Source organism: Anopheles merus, chromosome X, assembly GCF_017562075.2.
Source record: "Anopheles merus strain MAF chromosome X, AmerM5.1, whole genome shotgun sequence".
Lineage (NCBI taxonomy): Eukaryota > Metazoa > Arthropoda > Insecta > Diptera > Culicidae > Anopheles > Anopheles merus.
Genome location: NC_054081.1, coordinates 11,193,584 through 11,212,465, shown reverse-complemented (window position 1 = coordinate 11,212,465; position 18,882 = coordinate 11,193,584). Strand labels below are relative to the sequence as shown.

The 18,882-nt window shown below is 47.2% G+C and overlaps 1 protein-coding gene across 4 annotated transcripts; it reads right to left on the bottom strand.

Moving 5' to 3' along the window:
- Positions 1–7,985: 7,985 nt before the first annotated feature.
- LOC121594882 (brefeldin A-inhibited guanine nucleotide-exchange protein 3-like) lies at positions 7,986–18,855 on the bottom strand. 4 transcript variants are annotated; one of them, XM_041918675.1, is made up of 9 exons: positions 18,715–18,855; positions 18,429–18,598; positions 18,035–18,299; positions 17,708–17,841; positions 16,983–17,623; positions 15,864–16,178; positions 13,380–15,050; positions 11,136–11,571; positions 7,986–11,060 (listed from the first exon to the last, which is right to left on the bottom strand). In XM_041918675.1, exons 3-9 carry the CDS (start codon positions 18,117–18,119, stop codon positions 8,031–8,033), a joined length of 6,312 nt encoding a protein of 2,103 aa, XP_041774609.1. In that variant the 5' UTR covers positions 18,120–18,299; positions 18,429–18,598; positions 18,715–18,855; the 3' UTR covers positions 7,986–8,030. The 4 variants fall into 4 exon arrangements, with proteins under 4 accessions (XP_041774609.1, XP_041774603.1, XP_041774593.1 ...); XM_041918669.1 differs by lacking the exon at positions 18,429–18,598 and having other exon boundaries at positions 18,672–18,855; XM_041918659.1 differs by lacking the exon at positions 18,429–18,598.
- Between the last annotated feature and the right edge of the window lie 27 nt (positions 18,856–18,882).

Here is an 18,882-nt window from a genome sequence, read left to right as displayed (position 1 = left end):
CCATGTTGCACGCGGTGAATAACAATGTTTACCTTTGAAAGTGACTTGGAAAACCCTGCATGAGTGAAATTAAATTTCACTTTTTATACATGATTTTCAACACATCATAAAGAACTGTCAAACTCAATCCAGCTCGATCAGTGTTGAAAATCATGCTGAAGAAATTAAAAATTATTATGATGGCAAAGGAAACGTTAGATCGATGTGGGAGAACATTTTGCACGCGATGAATAACAATGTTCGAAACTGATTTGGAAAACACTGTTTGAAAATGAAAACCAACTATCTACTTTTGCCGGCGGCTTTTTCTGTTCTTTCCTTCAGTTTTGAGTTTTGTGTTTTTGTCTTCTTCATCCTAATGTGTTTTGCTCATCAAAACAACCTTTTTAACTCTGTGGAACATTTAGAATCGCTCGTTATGGAAGGTACTTATCGTGAGAGGATCCACTGCCACTATTGGTTGTTGTTGTTGTTGTTTTATTTTTTACGAGGCTTTTTAGTATTCGCCTCTCGTATTTTAAAATTCAGAAATCACTAATACCATTTGAGATAAAAAAAGAATTAAAAGTTCAAGAAGAAGAAAAAAATTCAAGAGTTCTTATGATAATAGTGAAAGGTGAAAATGTTTGTTAATTCTAATGCTTTTTTCATATAAGTTATTTTTTTTTTTGTAAATATTTTTATTCATATTTGCTACACTTGTTTGTAGAGATTAGTTTCCTTTAAAAAATTCAAAAGTTTTTCAATTTCCTTGTAATTGTTGGAAAGTACAATGTCCAAATGATCTCCAAGTCTGTGTTTCTTCCTTTCTGCGGAATATCCAAAACAATTAATTAAAATGTGTTCCACCGTTGTATCACATCCACAAAATGGGCAGATTAACGGTGATTCCTTTTTAGTTTGTATGTATGTGTAAGTCGGGTGTGTCCAATTCTTAACCTTGTCAAAACTCTTTGATCGCTGTGATCTAGTGGATCGTTCCAAGGTGCCGTAGTTTGTTTTATTTTTTTTAAGTTAGTAATGGGTGATTTAGCCGGTCTCATGGTACAGTCGTCAACTCGTACGACTTAACAACATGCCCGTCATGGGTTCAAGCCCCAAATAGACCGTACCGCCATACGTAGGACTGACTATCCTGCTATAGGGGGAAATCAATAAGTCACTGAAAGCCAACCCCACAAGTGTGTTGGCAGGCCTTGACCGGCATCGGTTGTTGAGCCAAAGAAGAAGAAGAAGAATGGGTGATTTGTTCCAAATGTTTTGCCAGCTTTGATTTATCAATACTTTCCACCACAAGGATGCATCACTTCTAGAGATAGTTCCTTCTACATGATCTTTTATCATCCTACCTTCATTCGCAAGACGGTCAGCTACTTCGTTTCCTGCGATTCCTTTATGTCCTGGTATCCAACAGAATTCGATTGACCTGTCTTTTGATAGTGATTCGATAGTTTGTATGTAGGGGTTTCGTAAGGATCCTTTCTCTAATGCTTTCAGAACACTAGCGCTATCTGTGAAAATAACGTTAGGTCTGTCATTTACGGTTGTGCCACTATTGGTAGCACAAACGATACTGCAATTTATATTTAACCGTTTAGTTTTTTTTCACAGAGCAACATGTAAAAATGTACAAAACTCGTCTTAACCAATATAGAGCTAGTAAAGCTGATTGTTATGTGAAAATGTTCACTCCTCACAGTGGTGTGTGCATGTCATCTTCACTTGTTTTGCAAACAAAAACATGGTACCGTTATGAGTCAAATTCCAGACATTCGGCATGATTTTATTGAATATCTTCATACCCTGTCGCTAGACATTCTGCTTTTTAATTTTAGATGTTTACCATGATGTACTAGAATAAATTTAAAATGTAACTGACGCCTAGTAGGCCCTGGGGATACGGTAACTAAATATTTTGTATAGGTCAGTTTGCCACCGGTGGCATTCTTAGTAGATGTGCTTCAAAACGACGCCAGTGTTATTTATTTTATAATTCCAATAATCCTGGTCCAGATGTATTGAAGTACACCGGAATCCTTTTTAGATGGTAGTTATCAACGTGAAAGGAACTGAGTTTTATCAAATTGTGCTCAGATTTTCATAAAAAAACACTTATTTTATTTTGTACGTCGTGCATTCTGTATGTGACAAATGGATTAATGGCCGTATACGGGAAATACCGTCAATTTGCGTAGCAGTTCTTGGGTTTTGTTCATCTACGAGTACAAGATAAAAACAACACCCAAACCCCGTTGTATTGAAGATCATCGTGTTGTCGGTCTAGGAGGACGCCGACATCCTGAATCAAGTGTCCCGACCGATTTTATCATGCTTGACAAATGATCGACAAAGCAGGAGATACGTTTGACAATTAGGGTTAGTGTACCAATTGAGCCTATAGCATCGATTATGGATGGAACTCTAAAACAGTCAATTTGCGTACTGAAACCACGGATGGATTTTTTTTTTAATTTCAAAAATGATCATTTTAACACATTTGTGCTTCATTAGTTTCGCGTTGGCCACTTATTCAATATCACACTTTTAAAATGTGCTACCAAGATGTTTGGCATCTCTTACCATTTTGCTAGCAACAGCACTGTATGATGTTAGCCATGTTCAAGCCAAACCATAATTTTATCTCAAAATCATCGTTTTGGTATAAAATAAATTGATCAAAGGAACGCCGCTCCTATCGTCCTATTGCCAAGTGCGCTCTTGTTCTTCCTTGATCGATAGTTAGGGCAAGTATTCGCCAGAAGTATCTTCAAGATAGTTGCACAATGGCTACGATTCTTCATTTAAATCAATTGCAACATACCAGCCTGATTTGCGCTCCGCTGCGTCTCGTGCTGATAAGGTAGCTGGCTTCGGGATAGCTTCCAGGGTGATATGAAGGATTGTCAAGAGATAATAAGAGTGTCCTGACATGGTGTTATCAGTAGGATAAGAAAGTAAAATTTTAGAACCTTCGAGGATTAACCCCATCAATTGTGCGATTAATTGAGGGTGGCTATCAATGCAACCAGTGATAGAAAACGGATATTTTAAACAATTACTTCTTTGATGGTGTTCACATACTCATTTGCCTGCAGTGAACTTATTATTACTTGAGTTAAAACAATGCCACAAAATGACTTTTGATGTAAATATCCTCGAGTTTTTATCCCACAGCCATAATTGGTACTTTGAGATGCATTTTTCTATTCTCAAGTAATCCGTCTCGTGAAGATAAGAGGTGTCCGACTTTAGGGCCCTTACTAAATATTTTTACTGAAAGATAGTTGTGTTGCGCAAAGTTTATGGAAGCAGCTTTTTAAATATTAGTAAAATTCGGCAAGAGAATTGAATATTTCAAAAAATATTCACAAAACTCATATGCATCCGTCTAATCGAAAGCGTATATTGAATTTTTTCGCGTATATTGAATTTTATGTTCTTGCGGGTAATTACTGTAGTTTGAACTAAAATATTGAAGAAAAAAATCTGATGCAAATTGTTGTATGTTTGCGAAAAAATCCTATTATTTCTTACCGTAAGTAATCTAGCAATGGTTTTCCTAACTATTATATTTTCCTTTTAAATTATATGAAACAAAAATTCCCCCATAACGACAACCAGTGCCTTAGCCTTAAAGCACCTGTGGAAGCGATGGAGATGCAACTGTGTGAAATATTTCTAGAATAGACTAAGACAAACAACTAGTTTTATTCTTTTCTCGGTGTAGTACCGGTTCCTTCGGCCGGAGGCTACATGATTAAAATTAATTATTGCTACAAAATCGTTCAAAGGTATTTTTTGTCTTTAATTCTACCAATTTAAATCCATAGACGAAACAGGAAAATCAATATTCATATACACCTATCAATTACTATGACACTGTTGCTCTGCTTGCAATCAGTGCGAGTCAATTTGAAATGTGTTCTCGTCCTAGTCGAATTTGCTATAAAACTAGTTTGCTTACCTCCACGCACGAACGCCATCAAACACATTCTAAGCCAACCAGCAATTGCAATGCGGGTAATTGGTTTATTGTGAAACTATCGTAGCCAGGGTTGAGGTGAAGTGCTTTGACGAGAGAATTGCCACGAGACGTGCTACTGCGCCTTTCAATCCTTCCGTTTCCCGCAGCTGGGCGGCTCCTGCCTTCTGTCCATGCAGGTACAGCGCACTGGCGGCAAGCTTTATCTCGTGCAGCTCAAGATCTAGGGCAAACAGTAGGCCCAGTGCTTGGTCGAGATAAATGCACGACCTCTGGAGCTGCTGCTGCTGTTCCGCCGCTGCCGTGTTGATTGCAAGAAACTGGTCGAGTTTACGACGGGTCTGCTTTGCTTCCGCCATTAGCGTCGTCAGTCTGTCGGATGCATCCGCTCTAAAAATGGTTTAAATTTGTCACTAATGGCATTTCGTGAATTTTGTATGTAAATCCAAAAGTATTAACAACTTACATTCCCTTGGTGCAGAGGAAAAACTGCTTGCTGTCTGCTGCCTCATGGGCTATTCGGAGCTCAGTGGCGATGCTAGGTGGAAGTTCGCTTGTCACCGCGCTAGAAAAAGAATCAAATAATATTAATAAGCATTCTTCTCGATTAAACATTACTTGTTACTGCTTACCATAGCGAACTAAAGTTGCACAGCTTTGTGTCCTTTAATGCATTGCTGACAGAACACACTTCCCCTAGCAGTGTCGGTAGTTCGGAGGCAATCGTAAAAAGCATTTTATCCACATTTTCCAACGCTCGTTCACGCTCGTTCTCTGGGTATTCCAACTTAGTCATTATACGTTAAGCAGTAAAGCGCTAGGGCTAGGCAATTAAGACAATCGTTCTCGCTTCGCCTCAGCAGCCGGCGCTTTTTCGTTCGAGCTGATGGATTGCAAGCACAGCCGGGATTCGTCGTTCGCCGCTCGTTTCTTGCGCGTGAAGCACCTACGCTGTGGCTTTGGGGTCAAGTATAAGCACGTGCTTTGATGATCCGCCTGAAGCCAAATATCGTCAATTAGTAAATCTTCTTCAGAAGGCAATCCATTTGTTGGCGTAATCATACCGGAGGGACTTTGTTTTCTTGCTGCATGCTAGCTGAAATCGCTCAAATGCATATGTTGGCCTTTAAACTGTCTGCTAGCAGAGATTTTAGTACACTTGCTCTTATATTTTTTTATTATTTTTGATTGGAATAACTACAATTGATCTAAATCGCAAGCGGCATACGAAGTAGGACGATTCGATGGAAACGCACACTTTGTTTACGATTGTAGGCTAGCTGTCAAACGGTGCTTGGCATCTGGGCAATGCGCAGTGTTGTCAAAGCTAAATTACCCAAGCAACAAAATCTGGCAATATGACATTTAGCAAGGGTACACGAATCTGGTTGGCAAATGCTATTTAGCGCCATCTAGCGGTAACTAGCGTAACATATCTTTTGAGTCATCGAACGAGCTATTGTTGCGTAACTTATGTTCAATCAGGTTTTTTCATCGCTTTGTGAAGATAATGAACAGAAACGGATGAAATTCAATCCTAAAAGGTTGTTCGATACATTTTTCCCGACCGGGTTCGATAAATTTTTCCCGACCGGTTTAAGCACAAAAAATGAGAAAAATCGCTTTTTTTCGGAGCGGCTAAAAACTATGATACTACACGTAACCTTGAACATAACGTTGAAGTGGTGAAAATGCAAATTAAATTGCTCGTTTGCAAAAAAAAAAACTGTAGGATGGTTAAGAACGATACCAGACACACTGAAAAACCACCGAAATGTAAAACATTAACAAATGAAATATTCCAAATAGTCACCCCAAGCGCCACAGATTAAGCTTAAACGACTGGAAAATTGAATATCCATAGAAAAAAAATGAAAGCTCCACAGCTTCATTGGTTTGATCAATAGATGGCGTATTACAACTCATCATTATATGCTATTCTTTTCTTGCAATGTGTTTCGACAAGTTGCATTTTATTATGACCTATATAGCCTTCTAACTTTCTGAGCAAAAATCTATATAAATGGTCGTGTGGTTAGATACGTGGGTATCAACACCAATGACCATTGCTCAAATCTCACTTGCTTCAGTGCTGGTGGTTTCCGTTGGAGTTTAGTATTTAAACAATCGTATCGCCGTTCTAGTTCTAGCGATGCATAACTTCAATGCGAAACCATACAACAGTACAGAGGAAATGAGAAAGCTCTCCTCCAAGCGATGAAGCTCAACTGGTTGGGGTATCCCACCAACAGATAGCGCCACCAGCTTTTTTGCTATTTTTAGAATGCATGAGTCGTTTGGCGTCTGCTAAACGAAGTCTTTCTATATTCCGTTTAGGTAGAGAACTTGAGTCGTTTAGAAGCCGTTTAGTGGTCGTTTAGTGGATTTGTGGCACTTGGGACAATTGCCTAAGTAGCTAATTTTGGCACGCTAAAGATCGCTGTTTGAATTTGCCTTTTTGCAGTAGGTAAACAACACCTACTAAACAACAAACATGTGTTGTTCATGTGCATTTTTATTTATGAATTGTAAATGTTCATAACGTTCATAGAATTTTAAATAATTTGCAGAGAAATCAAAATCACTTCAAATAGATAATCTGGCGCACAAGCCACGAGACGATTGATGGCATCAGTCTTTTACACTTTGACAAGTGCCACATTGTACATCCACTAAACGACCACTAAACGGGTTCTAAACGACTCAAACTCTCAACGTAAACGGAATATAAAAAGACTTCGTTTATCAGACGGAAAATGACTCATGCATTCTAAAAATAGCAAAAACCAGTGGAGCTTCCTCGCTTGGAGAAGAGCTTTCTGATTCCATCTGTACTGTTGTATGGTTTTGCATTGAAGTTATGTATCGCTAGAACTAAAATGGCTATACGATTGTTTAAATACTAAACTCCAATGTGTACCATTTGTACAGAAGCAAATGAGATTTGAGTAATGGTCGTTAATGTTAAAAAGCCATGTCTTTTGACCACACGGAAATTTAGAAGGTTTTACACGCAATGATGAAAAGCAGGTAGGCGAAACACTTTGCAAGAAAAGGACAGCAATATAATGATGAATTATAAAACGCCATCTATTGAGCAAACCAGTGAAGTTTTTTTTTCTATGGATGTTTGATGTTCCCATCATGAACCATACATCAGGCTAACCAGCCGCAAGATTCCAAAGAGTACCGTGTGCTTATTAAAAAGTGTGATAATTCCTCAAATGTATCTCTTAATCAGCCACAAAGTACGATATCTGAACCATTTTTCGTTGAAAAGTCCCAAATCAGCTATGGCGTTCCAGCTGGCTATTTGGGATAACGCATTGTAACGCTCCAGCGCAGTGAAATGCTAACGAAATTGATGTCAGTTTTCTTGGGCATTGCAAATCAACAATTTGGCACAAATTTAACATAAGTTTTCAAATTATTTACATCACAATAAGGGGGAACAAACCTCTGTTTTTTACTCGTACAAGTGTTACTTTTCGGTAGCCATTTCGTATTCATTGCAGTGATTTTTAGGTGTGTCTGGCAGCAATTTTAAAGATATAAAATGCATAATTTCTGCATGATCTACTATTTCAGTTTTACTAAAACAACATAGTGAATAAAATTATCAAACTAAACCAAAAACATCCATTTCTAGCATGTATTTTGAGAACGCATAAACATAATTATCCCAGAAACAAACTTTTGAAAAATGAGTATAAAATATATACCAAAATTTAAAAAAAAATCACAAATCAAAACACAGTAGGCTATAACGTTAAAAGCAATGGCACACCTCTAATTCGTTCACTTCGAGTAGCCATACAAGAAGAACACCCAACAAATCCACTTGATCGAGAAATATATTTCACGACTGTATCAACATGAATTGGTAAATCCGTACAATAATATGAGCGTTACATGTATATACACAATATGTAGCAATTCCAATGATTTTTTGTTTGTAGCACTTAAGCACTTAAGTGAAGCAGCGTGTCCTTGCCCCCCTCCCCCCCCGTAAAGTTATTATAAATCGACCCCCAAATCGGTAGCTCAATTAATGCTGTGCGTCCAGCGAGAGGAACGGATTCTTTTCCTCGACGAAATGGAATGCTTCCCGGATGCGGGGCGTAAGCAGCAGCTGCAGAAACTCCGACTGCTCGCCGGGCAGAAGCTTGATCAACTCAATAGAAGCGACGATTAGCTGTCTTAAGGCGGATGTTTTATACGACACGTCCTTTTGGATGCTGAGCGCCCGCTGCTGCTCGATCTCCGGCGGTATCGTTTGCTTCGGCCGCTCGCCTTCTGTGGGATGTTCACCCTTGGTAGCGCTCCTGAGCGGCGGCGGCGGCGGCTGTTCCGCAGGCGGCTCCGGTTGCTGCTGGTAGGCGGGCTCAAAGTCTTTCGCCGGTTCCTGGCCAGCAGCCGTCGGCCCGTTGGCAGCGGGCAGATAGTACGGCTGGTGCGGATGCGGGAGGCTTCTTCGTGCCGCCGCTGCCAAGGTGTCTCCATCGCCGGCCGCCTTTCTAGCGGTGCCGTTGCTTTGCCTCAGTGCCGCCGATGGCTGGCCACAGTCGTCGGCCGTCTGGTCGGGATAGTGGTACAGGATAGTGCCGGGGTCGCCCCCGTGTTCGCGATGGTCCGCCGCACGCTCGAGCGGCTCGTCGGCCGCCTCCGCGTACAGGTGCGCCTTGCGGCTGCGCTCCCGGTCGCTTTCCAGGTGCTGTATGAAGTGGTCGGCAATCATCTCCCACAAATCGCGCAGCGCGAACAGATAGTGGACGCACTTCTCGTCGCCCTTGGCCGGGTGCGGCCCGGCCGCGTACTGGTCGCAGCAGGAGCTGAGCAGATAGCGCACGTCCTCGGCGGTGAGGCTGTGGATGCGCACGTTGTTAAGGTACATGTCCACCAGCGCCATGTAGTGTATGATCCAGGAGGAGTTCATCTGCTTGTACAGGTTGGCCGCGTAGTCGATGCCGGACACTTTCTGTATCAGGAACTTCAGGCCGGGGCGGGTGTCGAACTCGACCGCCCCGATCAGGAACTGGCGCAGCGCGCGCAGCAGTATCTCCTTGCTGTTTTGCCCCAGGTAGAACAGCGTTTTCGACCCGCCGGCGCCACTGTGTGGAGTCGCCCCTCCCGGCGGCCCTGCCTCGGCGCCGCTGCTGTAGAAGCAGGTGTTCAGCTCGCTCGGCACGTTCGACAGCCCGCTCAGCAGGATGTTGGCGATCAGCTGTAGCAGCATTTGGCTCGCCAGCATGCCGACGATCAGATTGCGGTACGGTATGCGTATGATGTAGCAGTCGACCGCCAGCCCGTACGACGAAGGCATCCCGGTCGACAGGGACGAGCCGCCGGCGCCACCGACGGGCGAGCTCAGTGCCGCCCCATTGCACTGCAGCGGGTAGAGCAGGAACGAGTAGGAGCGGTCCTCCTGCGGCACGGGCAGGCTGCGGCCACCGAGCGCATCGCGCTGCGTGTCCATCAGGAACACCTGCTGGGCGAGCGAGTGGATGCGCTGCAGCTCCTCGGGCGTGCTGTCGCGCCGTGCCGCCACCTTCACGTTCGCGCAGTCGCCGTAGAAGCTGTTCGAGTTGCGGTTGAACGCGAAGATGAGCTGCTTGAGCGGCGCCATCGACACCGTGCTCGCCCGATGGATGGCGGACGCGATGATTACCCACTGCTCCTCCTCGAACAGGTAGCCGGCGGAGAAGATGACGTGCTTCATGCAGGACACCCCGACCCGGGCAATCGTTTCCTGCGACTGGGCGGAGCACTCGATCAGCACCAGCAGCAGCTGCTTCAGCGCCAGTACGGCCGAGCTGGGCAGGCGCAGCGTGCCGGACGCTTTGGCACCGGGCGGCTCGTCACCGGTGTGCGGCGCTTTGCGGTACTTTCCGTCGCTTCCCGCCGCCCTGGTGGCCGCCCGGGCGGACGAGGGCGATGGGGTCGACTGCCCGAGCAGGGACTCGCTGCCAATCACCACCCGATCGCCCAGCGTTTCGAGCGTTTGCGATTTGGCGAGAAAGTCGACCACCAGATCGGTGGTCATGCAGCAGCAGTGCTTGAAGTTCTTCTCGATCAGCACCCAGCTCTTCTGCGCCTTGTTGACGTACCGCAGCCAGTCCTGGATCATCGGTATCAGCAGATGGTTGATGCAGTAGAAGCCAAACTCGACGCCCGGGCTGATCATGAGCGTTTTGAACAGCTTGAAGATGGACTGCAGTATCGGCGACTGGTGCGCGATCGGGCAGACGATCAGCGAGTTGGTCAGCCCGTCCAGCAGCAGGAACCACACCTTGAGCACGCCGCTCGGCCGGTCGAGCTCGTCGATCTTGCGTATCGACTCCTTGTCGATGTGCAGCGACCGGTAGCTGATCATGCACTGCTCGTTCGTGCTCTGCAGGTACTCCTGCCCGAAGAACGTAAAGTTTTCCATCGAGTTCGGTATGTTCGCGTCGATGATGTGCGTGTAGGTGATGCCCTTGATTTTGTACGTCGAGTGCAGGTTCGGGCACTGCGGCATGTTGTACATGAAGTCGAGGATGGAGGCGCACCGCTCGAGAAACTTGAGCGCATCGTACAGGAAGTCGCCGGAGCGCATGATGAGCGACAGGTCGTCGGTCCCAGTGGCCGCCGCCGCCGGGTACTGGCCGTGGTCAGCCGCCGCCGCCGGCCCATTGCCCGAGATCTCCAGGTAGGACAGCAGACACAGTATGCAGTCCAGGCCGGCGTTCGCGAACACCAGCATGTTGTCCGTTTCGAGAAACACGCGAAAGATGTCGATGATGTTGGACAGATGCACCGGGCGGTTGCGGGCAGTGCGCAGCGTGCCGAACAGCGGCCGCCAGCCGGACCGTATCTCGGTGCGATGGGCCTCCACGATCTCGTACAGGCAGGCGACGATCTGGTCCTGCACGTCGATGTCGCACGAGTCCATGCTGAGCAGATTCTCGAACGGTTTGAGCAGCGCCTCGTTGAAGTGGAAGTGCGGCAGCTCGGTCTGCTCCACCAGCAGCGCCGTGATGATGTCGTGGATGTACTCGATCGCGCGCTTCGAGATGCTGCGGTCCTTGTGACAGGCGGCCTGCGGGGTCAATGCGGGGCAAAGCAACAGATAAAGTATGAACAGGGAAGAAGCGCAATGGCAGGATGTACTTACGTCCATCAGGTGCGGCCCAGTGATCGCCCAAACCTTGAGCACGTGCAGCAGTGGGCGAGGACCGCGGAACACCTTCAGCGTTACATCGCCCACGCGATGCAGCAGCAGCGACAGCGGCAGCGAATCATTCTTCACCTTCCAGGGCCGCCCGAGCCACCACGATTTTTTGCCCTTCTTCAGCGAGGTGCTGCGATAGAGCTGCTCTCGCGACGCCCGGCACAAACTCCTCAGGAACTGCTGCAGCGCGGGCAGGCTCAGCCGCTCGGCGGCCTCCGCGAACAGGACGTCGGCCTGGTGCGACAGTGCGCACAGCATCTTGGCCGTGTCCGTCTGCGTGAGATTGACCGCATCGTTGGCCGAGTATGCCTTCAGTATTGTGATGACGTTGATGTTGGCGTTCGTGTTCGGCGCCTGCAGGAAGCTGTACACATCGACACTGTGTGAAGAAACCCCAAGGAACATTTTAAATCTTATCATAGTTTGAACGAACGTTGTTACGATTATTGCGTTAAGTATTTCTTTTTCATTTGAATGTTTTGTATGGCCTTATAAGACTTAGAAAACTCACTTGAAACCGCAAGGGGTCTACTAAACTCTGTTAAGAGTACTAGTTACAAACCATTTCTAGACCTTTAAGATGTGAAGCGCAAATAAAATATCAAAATTACAGCTTATTGCTGTGGATATGTTCTTGAGACGGCAATTAAGTAATGATTATAAAGTTATCACAAGTAATGTTAATGGTCATAAAAATGGTTATCAAAATATCAACATTGCTGACACATCTTGGAAAAACAAATCAACAATCATATAAATAAAAATGGATTCCATTGGCTTAAGATCAGAAGGACTTCCCTGATCACAAGTTCAGACGATTTGTAGCGCAATCTAAGTGGCTAAAAATGTTTTAAACAGCGCATGATATAAGGAAACACTTGTGCAAACTAACAACTTTTAAGAATCTTCAAGTACAGACAGTTTCCTAGATGCACGGAATAACTGATATACGCCATTTTCTACAATCGCGGATTTCTGAACTTGACAGTTCTTTGAATACGTTGTACTGATTTGATACATCAACAGCTCTTTGATACGTTAAGAGCAAAATGAAAAAAGGTTATATCTTCGATATCAATTAAAAACGAGAAGATCTTCTCTTCATTCGAAACCATTACTAATAATCTATGTAGGGGATAACATAGCCTACTGCAAACAAAACGACAAGAAAATTAAATATACTATCGCTAAAACTGCAAAATACAACTAACATGTAAATTAGAAACATATGGTTTCTCCACGTTTTTCGTGAATCGCGTATCTCGACTAGAATTGTGCCTCAAGAACCAGAACTGTACGATTCATTCAATTCATCTTAGAGAAGGAACGACCTACGTTCATCTAATCTCCCTTCATCATTTTTTTATAAATAAAAATGTACTGAGTTGGTCATGAAAATAACGCCCTACTCGTCGAAATGAAGAACGATTAGTACGTCAGGTCGTTCATTTCCCCATAGAAATATGAACGTGACCCGTATGACCAGGACGTTTACGAAAAAAACGACCTATCCGTCGAAATAAAGAACGTCCTACAAAACCAGGTCGTTCGTAATAGGTCGTTCCAGGTTCCTCCCATACAAATGTGATCGTGAACCGTAATACCAGGACGTTCATGAAAATAACGTCCTACCCGTCGACATGAAGAACTGAAATGAACGAATGAATCGCGATTCACGTTCAGTTCATATAAATGAAAGAACTAGTACGTTTACGTACACGGAAATGAACCGAATGCCCAAGCCTAATCTCGACTACAGCCTTTAAAGTATATTCCAGGTTACCTTAACCTGAGACTTAATATGCATTAAATAAGATCGATTTATCTTGATGCCTTAGTCTCAAATAAAAACGACTCTACAACATGTCTCCGTCATGGGCCCAAGCCTATCAAAATAAAAACAGACCGTCCTCCGTAGCAAGGACTGACTATCCAGCTGCGTGGTAATGGATTTTCGTAGCCGGTATAGGCTGGGCATGTCCGCGCAGGACGTTACGAAAAATAGAATACAACTTTAAAGACTGTTTAGCATCTTCAAAAGACATGTTAAAACTAAGTGGCTTAGTACACAATAAAGCATTCTTTAGACATGTTTAAATCCAAAAGGCATGGAAATGTTTCTTAGGAAGGAATGGTATAGTACTGAAACGTTGTGCCTACTATTACTTCAGGAACTCAGGTACCTACCATGTCTCATCCTCATCGACCGAGTACGGCGAAAGGTGCAGTCGGTCCGACTGTGTCTCACCCTTGCCAAACTGCTGATCGGACGACTCCTTGCACTGTCCGACGCCCGGCGCATTGCCCACGTTGGTCGCGTTGCTCTGCGAGCTGAACAGGTCGTGCTCCAGCTGGGTGACGTGCCGACAGACGGAAAAGACCGGCAGCCAACAGTCGGCACTGTGCGAGCCCAGCTCCAGCCCGCCGGATAGCACCACGTCCATCGACAGGGCGTGGCTCGCCGGTATCTTGGGACCCGCGTTCTGGCACACGTTCGAGGCGATCAGGTTGATAATTTTCCCTGCCAGATGCTGCAGGCTGAGCGCGTTGCTGAGCGTCGCCGCCGCGTGCAGCCCGTCCAGGCTGAGCGCGTACAGCGTTTCGCCCGAGCCGCGCGTCTCCTTGCGCACGCGCAGCGTCTTTTTCGACAGCTTTACCAGCCGGGCGGTGGGCGAGCCGTCGGCCTCGCCCAGCCCAGCGGTCAGCACCGCCACCATCGAGTCCCAGCAGCACGTCAGCAGCCGGCGGGCGATCTTGCGGGCCGCGCGCTGCTTCGCCGTCGGCTCCGTGTGCACCCGCACGACCGACTGCAGCCGCTGCCAGTCGGACAGCATCTGGGTCGGGCCGGTGCCGCCCGCATCGTGCAGCATATCGAGCAAGGCACAGTGGGTGCTGGCCGCCGGGTCTTTCGTCCGCTGGGTGGCGGTCAGCGCCTGCAGCGGGTTGCCCGCCAGTATGCACTGGTACAGCTCACGGAGCCACGCCGCCGACAGGTACACCAGTATGCCGGAGTTCTGCACCGAGGTGACGAACTGCTGCTCGGTGAGCGGAATGGCGGCTGGCTTTGGGCCGTCCGTGTCAATGCCGCCGCCGTTATCGTCGTAGTGACCGCCGGTGACGAGCTGCAGGGCGAGCAGGAGCGCCGAGTAGGTGGCAAGATAGATGCCGTCCGCATTGAGCGCCGTCAGTGCACCGTAGTCGCCGTCGCCGCGCGTCGCTCTGTTGCGCTGGCAGACGCGCGACGCAAACTCCTGCACCGCCTCGTCAATCTCGATCGAGGTCTTGAGGCGGAGCAGCGACGGCACCAGCTCGCTGGCCAGCACGGCGGCAAACTCGCGCGCGTGCTGCCGGTCGCAGTCACCGTCCGAGCGGCCGCTCGAGCCCGAATCGTCAATGTGCGCCCAGAGCCAGTTGCCCTGGCTCGCCTTGGACGACACGTCGTCGCCGGACGAGTGCGTCTCGTCCTCTGGGCCCTCCGTGTCGCCCGAACCGACCGAACCGAGCTCCGGATCGATTGTGCCCTGCTCCAGTGGCCCGTCCGCATCCGACTCGGACGACGATTCGAACCCGCTCTGGCGCAGCTCGGCCACCGCATCCCGGTACGGCGGTGGCAAACGCGTCATCGATTGATAGGTGAGGGGCCCGGTGTAGTCCGCATCGGCCAGTGCCGCGTACCGTTCGTTCACCAGCTCGGCAATGCGATCGCCGATCAGCGACTCGTCGTAGCTGCCGGACGAGAGCACCTGCAGACTCTCGAGCAGTGCCACCACACACTCCACACTGGAGCTTAGCGCACCGTACACAGAGGCACTGCCGTGATGCCAGGCTGCAGCGCACTCTTCCATCGCGTCTATCACCCTGATTTGGAAGAAGAGAAAATCAGAATCAACGAGTATTAGATTGTGTGCTATATTACATCACCAAAAGGGTGCTGAAAGCAGTAGTGTTGGGTTTCATGAATCTTTCGTTGAGATTCATTCATATGAATCTTAAGCGATGTGTTATTTGAATTTCAAATCGAATCTCCAAACATTTATGAATCTCTAAAGATTCATAAATCTCCAAGGCATAATAAATATATAAAGATTAACGAATCTTCAAAGATTCATGAATCTTTTAAGATTCACGAGCCTATAATAGATGAATATCAAGATTCATTATTCCATAAACTTACATACATCTCCTGAGATTCATTAATTGTTAGAGATTTACAGTGTTCAAGATATTTATTTAACACTGTCTCGTAGTACAGTGGTTAACCCGCAAGACCTCCAGCTACGCGGTACTTGCCAAGAAGTCTAGTAAGCCCTGAATTGGTTTGGTGGTTGTAGCGAAGAAGAAGAAGAAGAAGAATAAGAACAAGCTATAGGTCCATGAAAAATAGGATATTTAAGAATTCCTTGAGATTTATGAAATTCGTGAATCTTTAGAGATGTATTAATCTATTGAGACTGATGATTTATGAATATATCCAGATTTATGATTATATCCAACCAAGCTTCAGATTCATTGAATCATTTCAAAGATACATTCAGATGAATATTTCCAATTGTGATTAAAATTCATTGAATCATTTCAAAGATTCATTCAGATTCATGATTCTGAATCAGATTTACCCAACACTAGCAACAACAGGCAAGGTCTAAGGATTTCTGAAGATGCTATACATACAATCGGAAGAGTGCCATATCGTCACTACTGCTCTGCGTCTTGTCCGGGTAGAGGATGATGGCGAGATCGATCAGTCGCTCCGGTGATTTAAAGATCTCGCGCGCATAGCGTAGCGGTTCCGCCCGGTTGCTCGGCACCGGCAGCAGCAGCATACGATGGAACAGTGCCTCCAGCATCGGCCGAAGACTGCCCTGGGCGCCCGCTATTCGCAGCAGCTGGATGCTCGTCAGATAGATACAGCGAGCCTGCGGCCCATCCAGCCCAGGGCGCGTAAAGAACCCACGGTTTTCGCTCTCGATCAGATGTATCGCATCGCTGAAATAAGAGTTTATTGTATTGTCAGCAACTAATTCCAAAAAAAGACTGAAAACAATGAAGACATGGCAGTGGCGGGTTTAGCATGTCGGGAGCTCTAGGCGGTAAAAAGAGTTGCGGCTCCCTGTACGTGGTGTATAAGAAGGGGGTATGCTCAGGGTTCTTCAGGTTCACGGGGAATTTTTCGTGAGAATTGATGCCGGCTAGCTCCGATGTTTTCTGGAATCAATTCCGGATAGTAGGTCCGGAATCAGAATTGGCTCTAGAATCGAAGTCGACTACGCAAATGGAATTTTCTAATGAATTGGAGCCGGCTCCGAAATCAGTCTCGGCTCTGGAATCGGATTCAGTTTCATCATCTCCTTGAGAATAGGTGTTTTCCTATGCTGGTACCATCGTATTGATAGCCGCAAATTTGGTTGTAAATGATTAATCCTCATGGAGATTCGGGGACTAATTTCACTGCTGAATCTTCAATTTCAGAACTGATGCTGATTACGGAGCCAATTCCAATTTAAGAACCAATTCTGATTCCAAAACTGATTGCAATTCCTCAATCGTCGATCCCAATTCAGGAACCTATTCTGATTCTGAAATTGAAAAAGATTTCAGAATCGGAATCAATTCCAGAATCGGAATTGGACCCGGAATTGATTCCGAAAAAGAAATTAGAATCGGATAGATCCGATTCCGAGCTCTCCCCACTAGTCCACAGGGTCCTACTCGAGTCCTGAGTCCCTCACCGGCAGTACTCTACCAACTGTTATATGAGTCGAGTCCTGCACCTGCAACGGGCTTGCTTACCGGTACGTAAACTTCTTGTCCTTGTTGACCCGGCCGGGCGAACCCATCGTAGCGGCCAGCGTGGGGCAAAACTTTTGCCACAGAAACGCGGTAAAGTGCGGGTTCGCGTGCACGTCCGACGGCAGCGACACCACCAGCGTCAGTATGCACTCCATCAGATACAGCGAGCTGTTCGGGGTGCCGCCGTCGCCCGCCTTCGTGCTGCCGGTCGCCGGCTCGACCAGCCGGCTGCACAGCCACTGCATCACCGGTATCACCTCGTTGTAGACGGCGGCCGCCATGCCGAGGCTGATGATGCCGGTCGGATCCAGCCGCACAATCTCCTCCGCCTCGTCCTTCAGGAACGCGCAGAACGTGCGCAAGCACTGGCTGCCGGCGGCCAGCGAGGCCGCCTTGACGGCTCGCGACCCGTTCTCCCAGCACTCGCCGCACTTGGACAGCATCTCGATCAGCAGCCGCCCGTTCAGGGTGCAGGTCTGCGAGCAGGCCATCGCCAGTATCAGGCGCAGCACGTTCACGACGGTATCCTCGTTCGCGATGCTCGAGAGGCTGGAGGTGGCGCGCAGCAGCTGCGCCGGCAGCCACAGCGAATCGTCCTCCGGCTCCAGCCCGGTGAAGAACCGCTCGTCCCGTATAATGCGCTACAATATGGTACAGACACGAAAGAGGGTGTGACGTTTGCGACCAAACTCCGCTCGCCAACTCGCAAGCCAGGGTCCACTTACGTGCAGCCCGTTCAGCCCGTAGGTAATGAATTTGGGCCGCTTCGTCTCCAGTGCCATCTGCAGGGCGGTAAAGCAGACGGAGCGCAGCTCGTAGGACGGATCCCGGTGCATGCCATGCTGGCGGGAAAGTTTTTCTGCAAAAACAAAACCAAAACAAAAAAAAACAAAAAAGTGCATACAAATAGCTTGCGGATGAACAGGGGCGGGCCCCAGCGGGGAGGTTTTTTTTGCGCCCCGTGGTCGGTGGCGGCTCAATATCGATTGTGTGGCGTGCTCTGCATTGCAGCGCGTGACGCCATTGCAATATGCTAGGCGCATCGTACCCACCGTGTGCGATTTGTGCGGCTTGTTTGAGATTTTGCAGCTTGCTGCCCGTCGCCTCCTTCACTATCGACATTAGCAATTCCTCCATGCTGCCCCGACGCTGCACACCAGCGGGCAGGTGCAAACGGCAGACGTTTGCAGCAGACGGGTTTGGTGCTGCTAGTTCACACCTGGGCCCGATGCCATTTACACACCAGCGCAGGCCACTGGTCGCTAGCTATCGATGACGAATCACACTAATGCTGAACGATAGGATGCAATGGATGAGCTAAACAGCGCAGGGAGGGAAAGCGCAATCGGGACGGGAAATGTACAATATGTTGATAGCTTGGCCAAACGTACGGCACAGCTGCGAGCACTACTGACACTGAACTGTACCAACAAAAAAAATAACAACCTTTTTCCCCTGCTCACTACTTCGTACGTTGAATGGTGTATGATTGTTGCTTTTTGAACCAAAAAGTGCACCAGCTCCTTTATTTCCTACTCAGCAGGATTAACTCTTTTTTTTTTCATATGCCACCCACGAGACATGTCATGTGTTGTGCTAGTTCCTCTAAACTGTATCTGTACAACAACCAAAAAAAAAAAAAAGTGCATCTACCAAATGTCCTGCGTGCTTTGTACGCCCCTGGCTTACCGCACTACACTATTCAACACATTCGTTAACCGTAAAGGCTCACCGATTAGCTTCTGAGTTGCCTTTTGCTTCTGCTACTGCTATGCTACAAAAAAGGGCGCACCAAAAGAAAACCCCCCCGTGATTTTGTGCGTTTTTGCATCACGCGTACACAAAACTACAATATGTAAACGGTCCTGCTGGGGGTTTTCGCTGCTGAGGGGCACGGGTC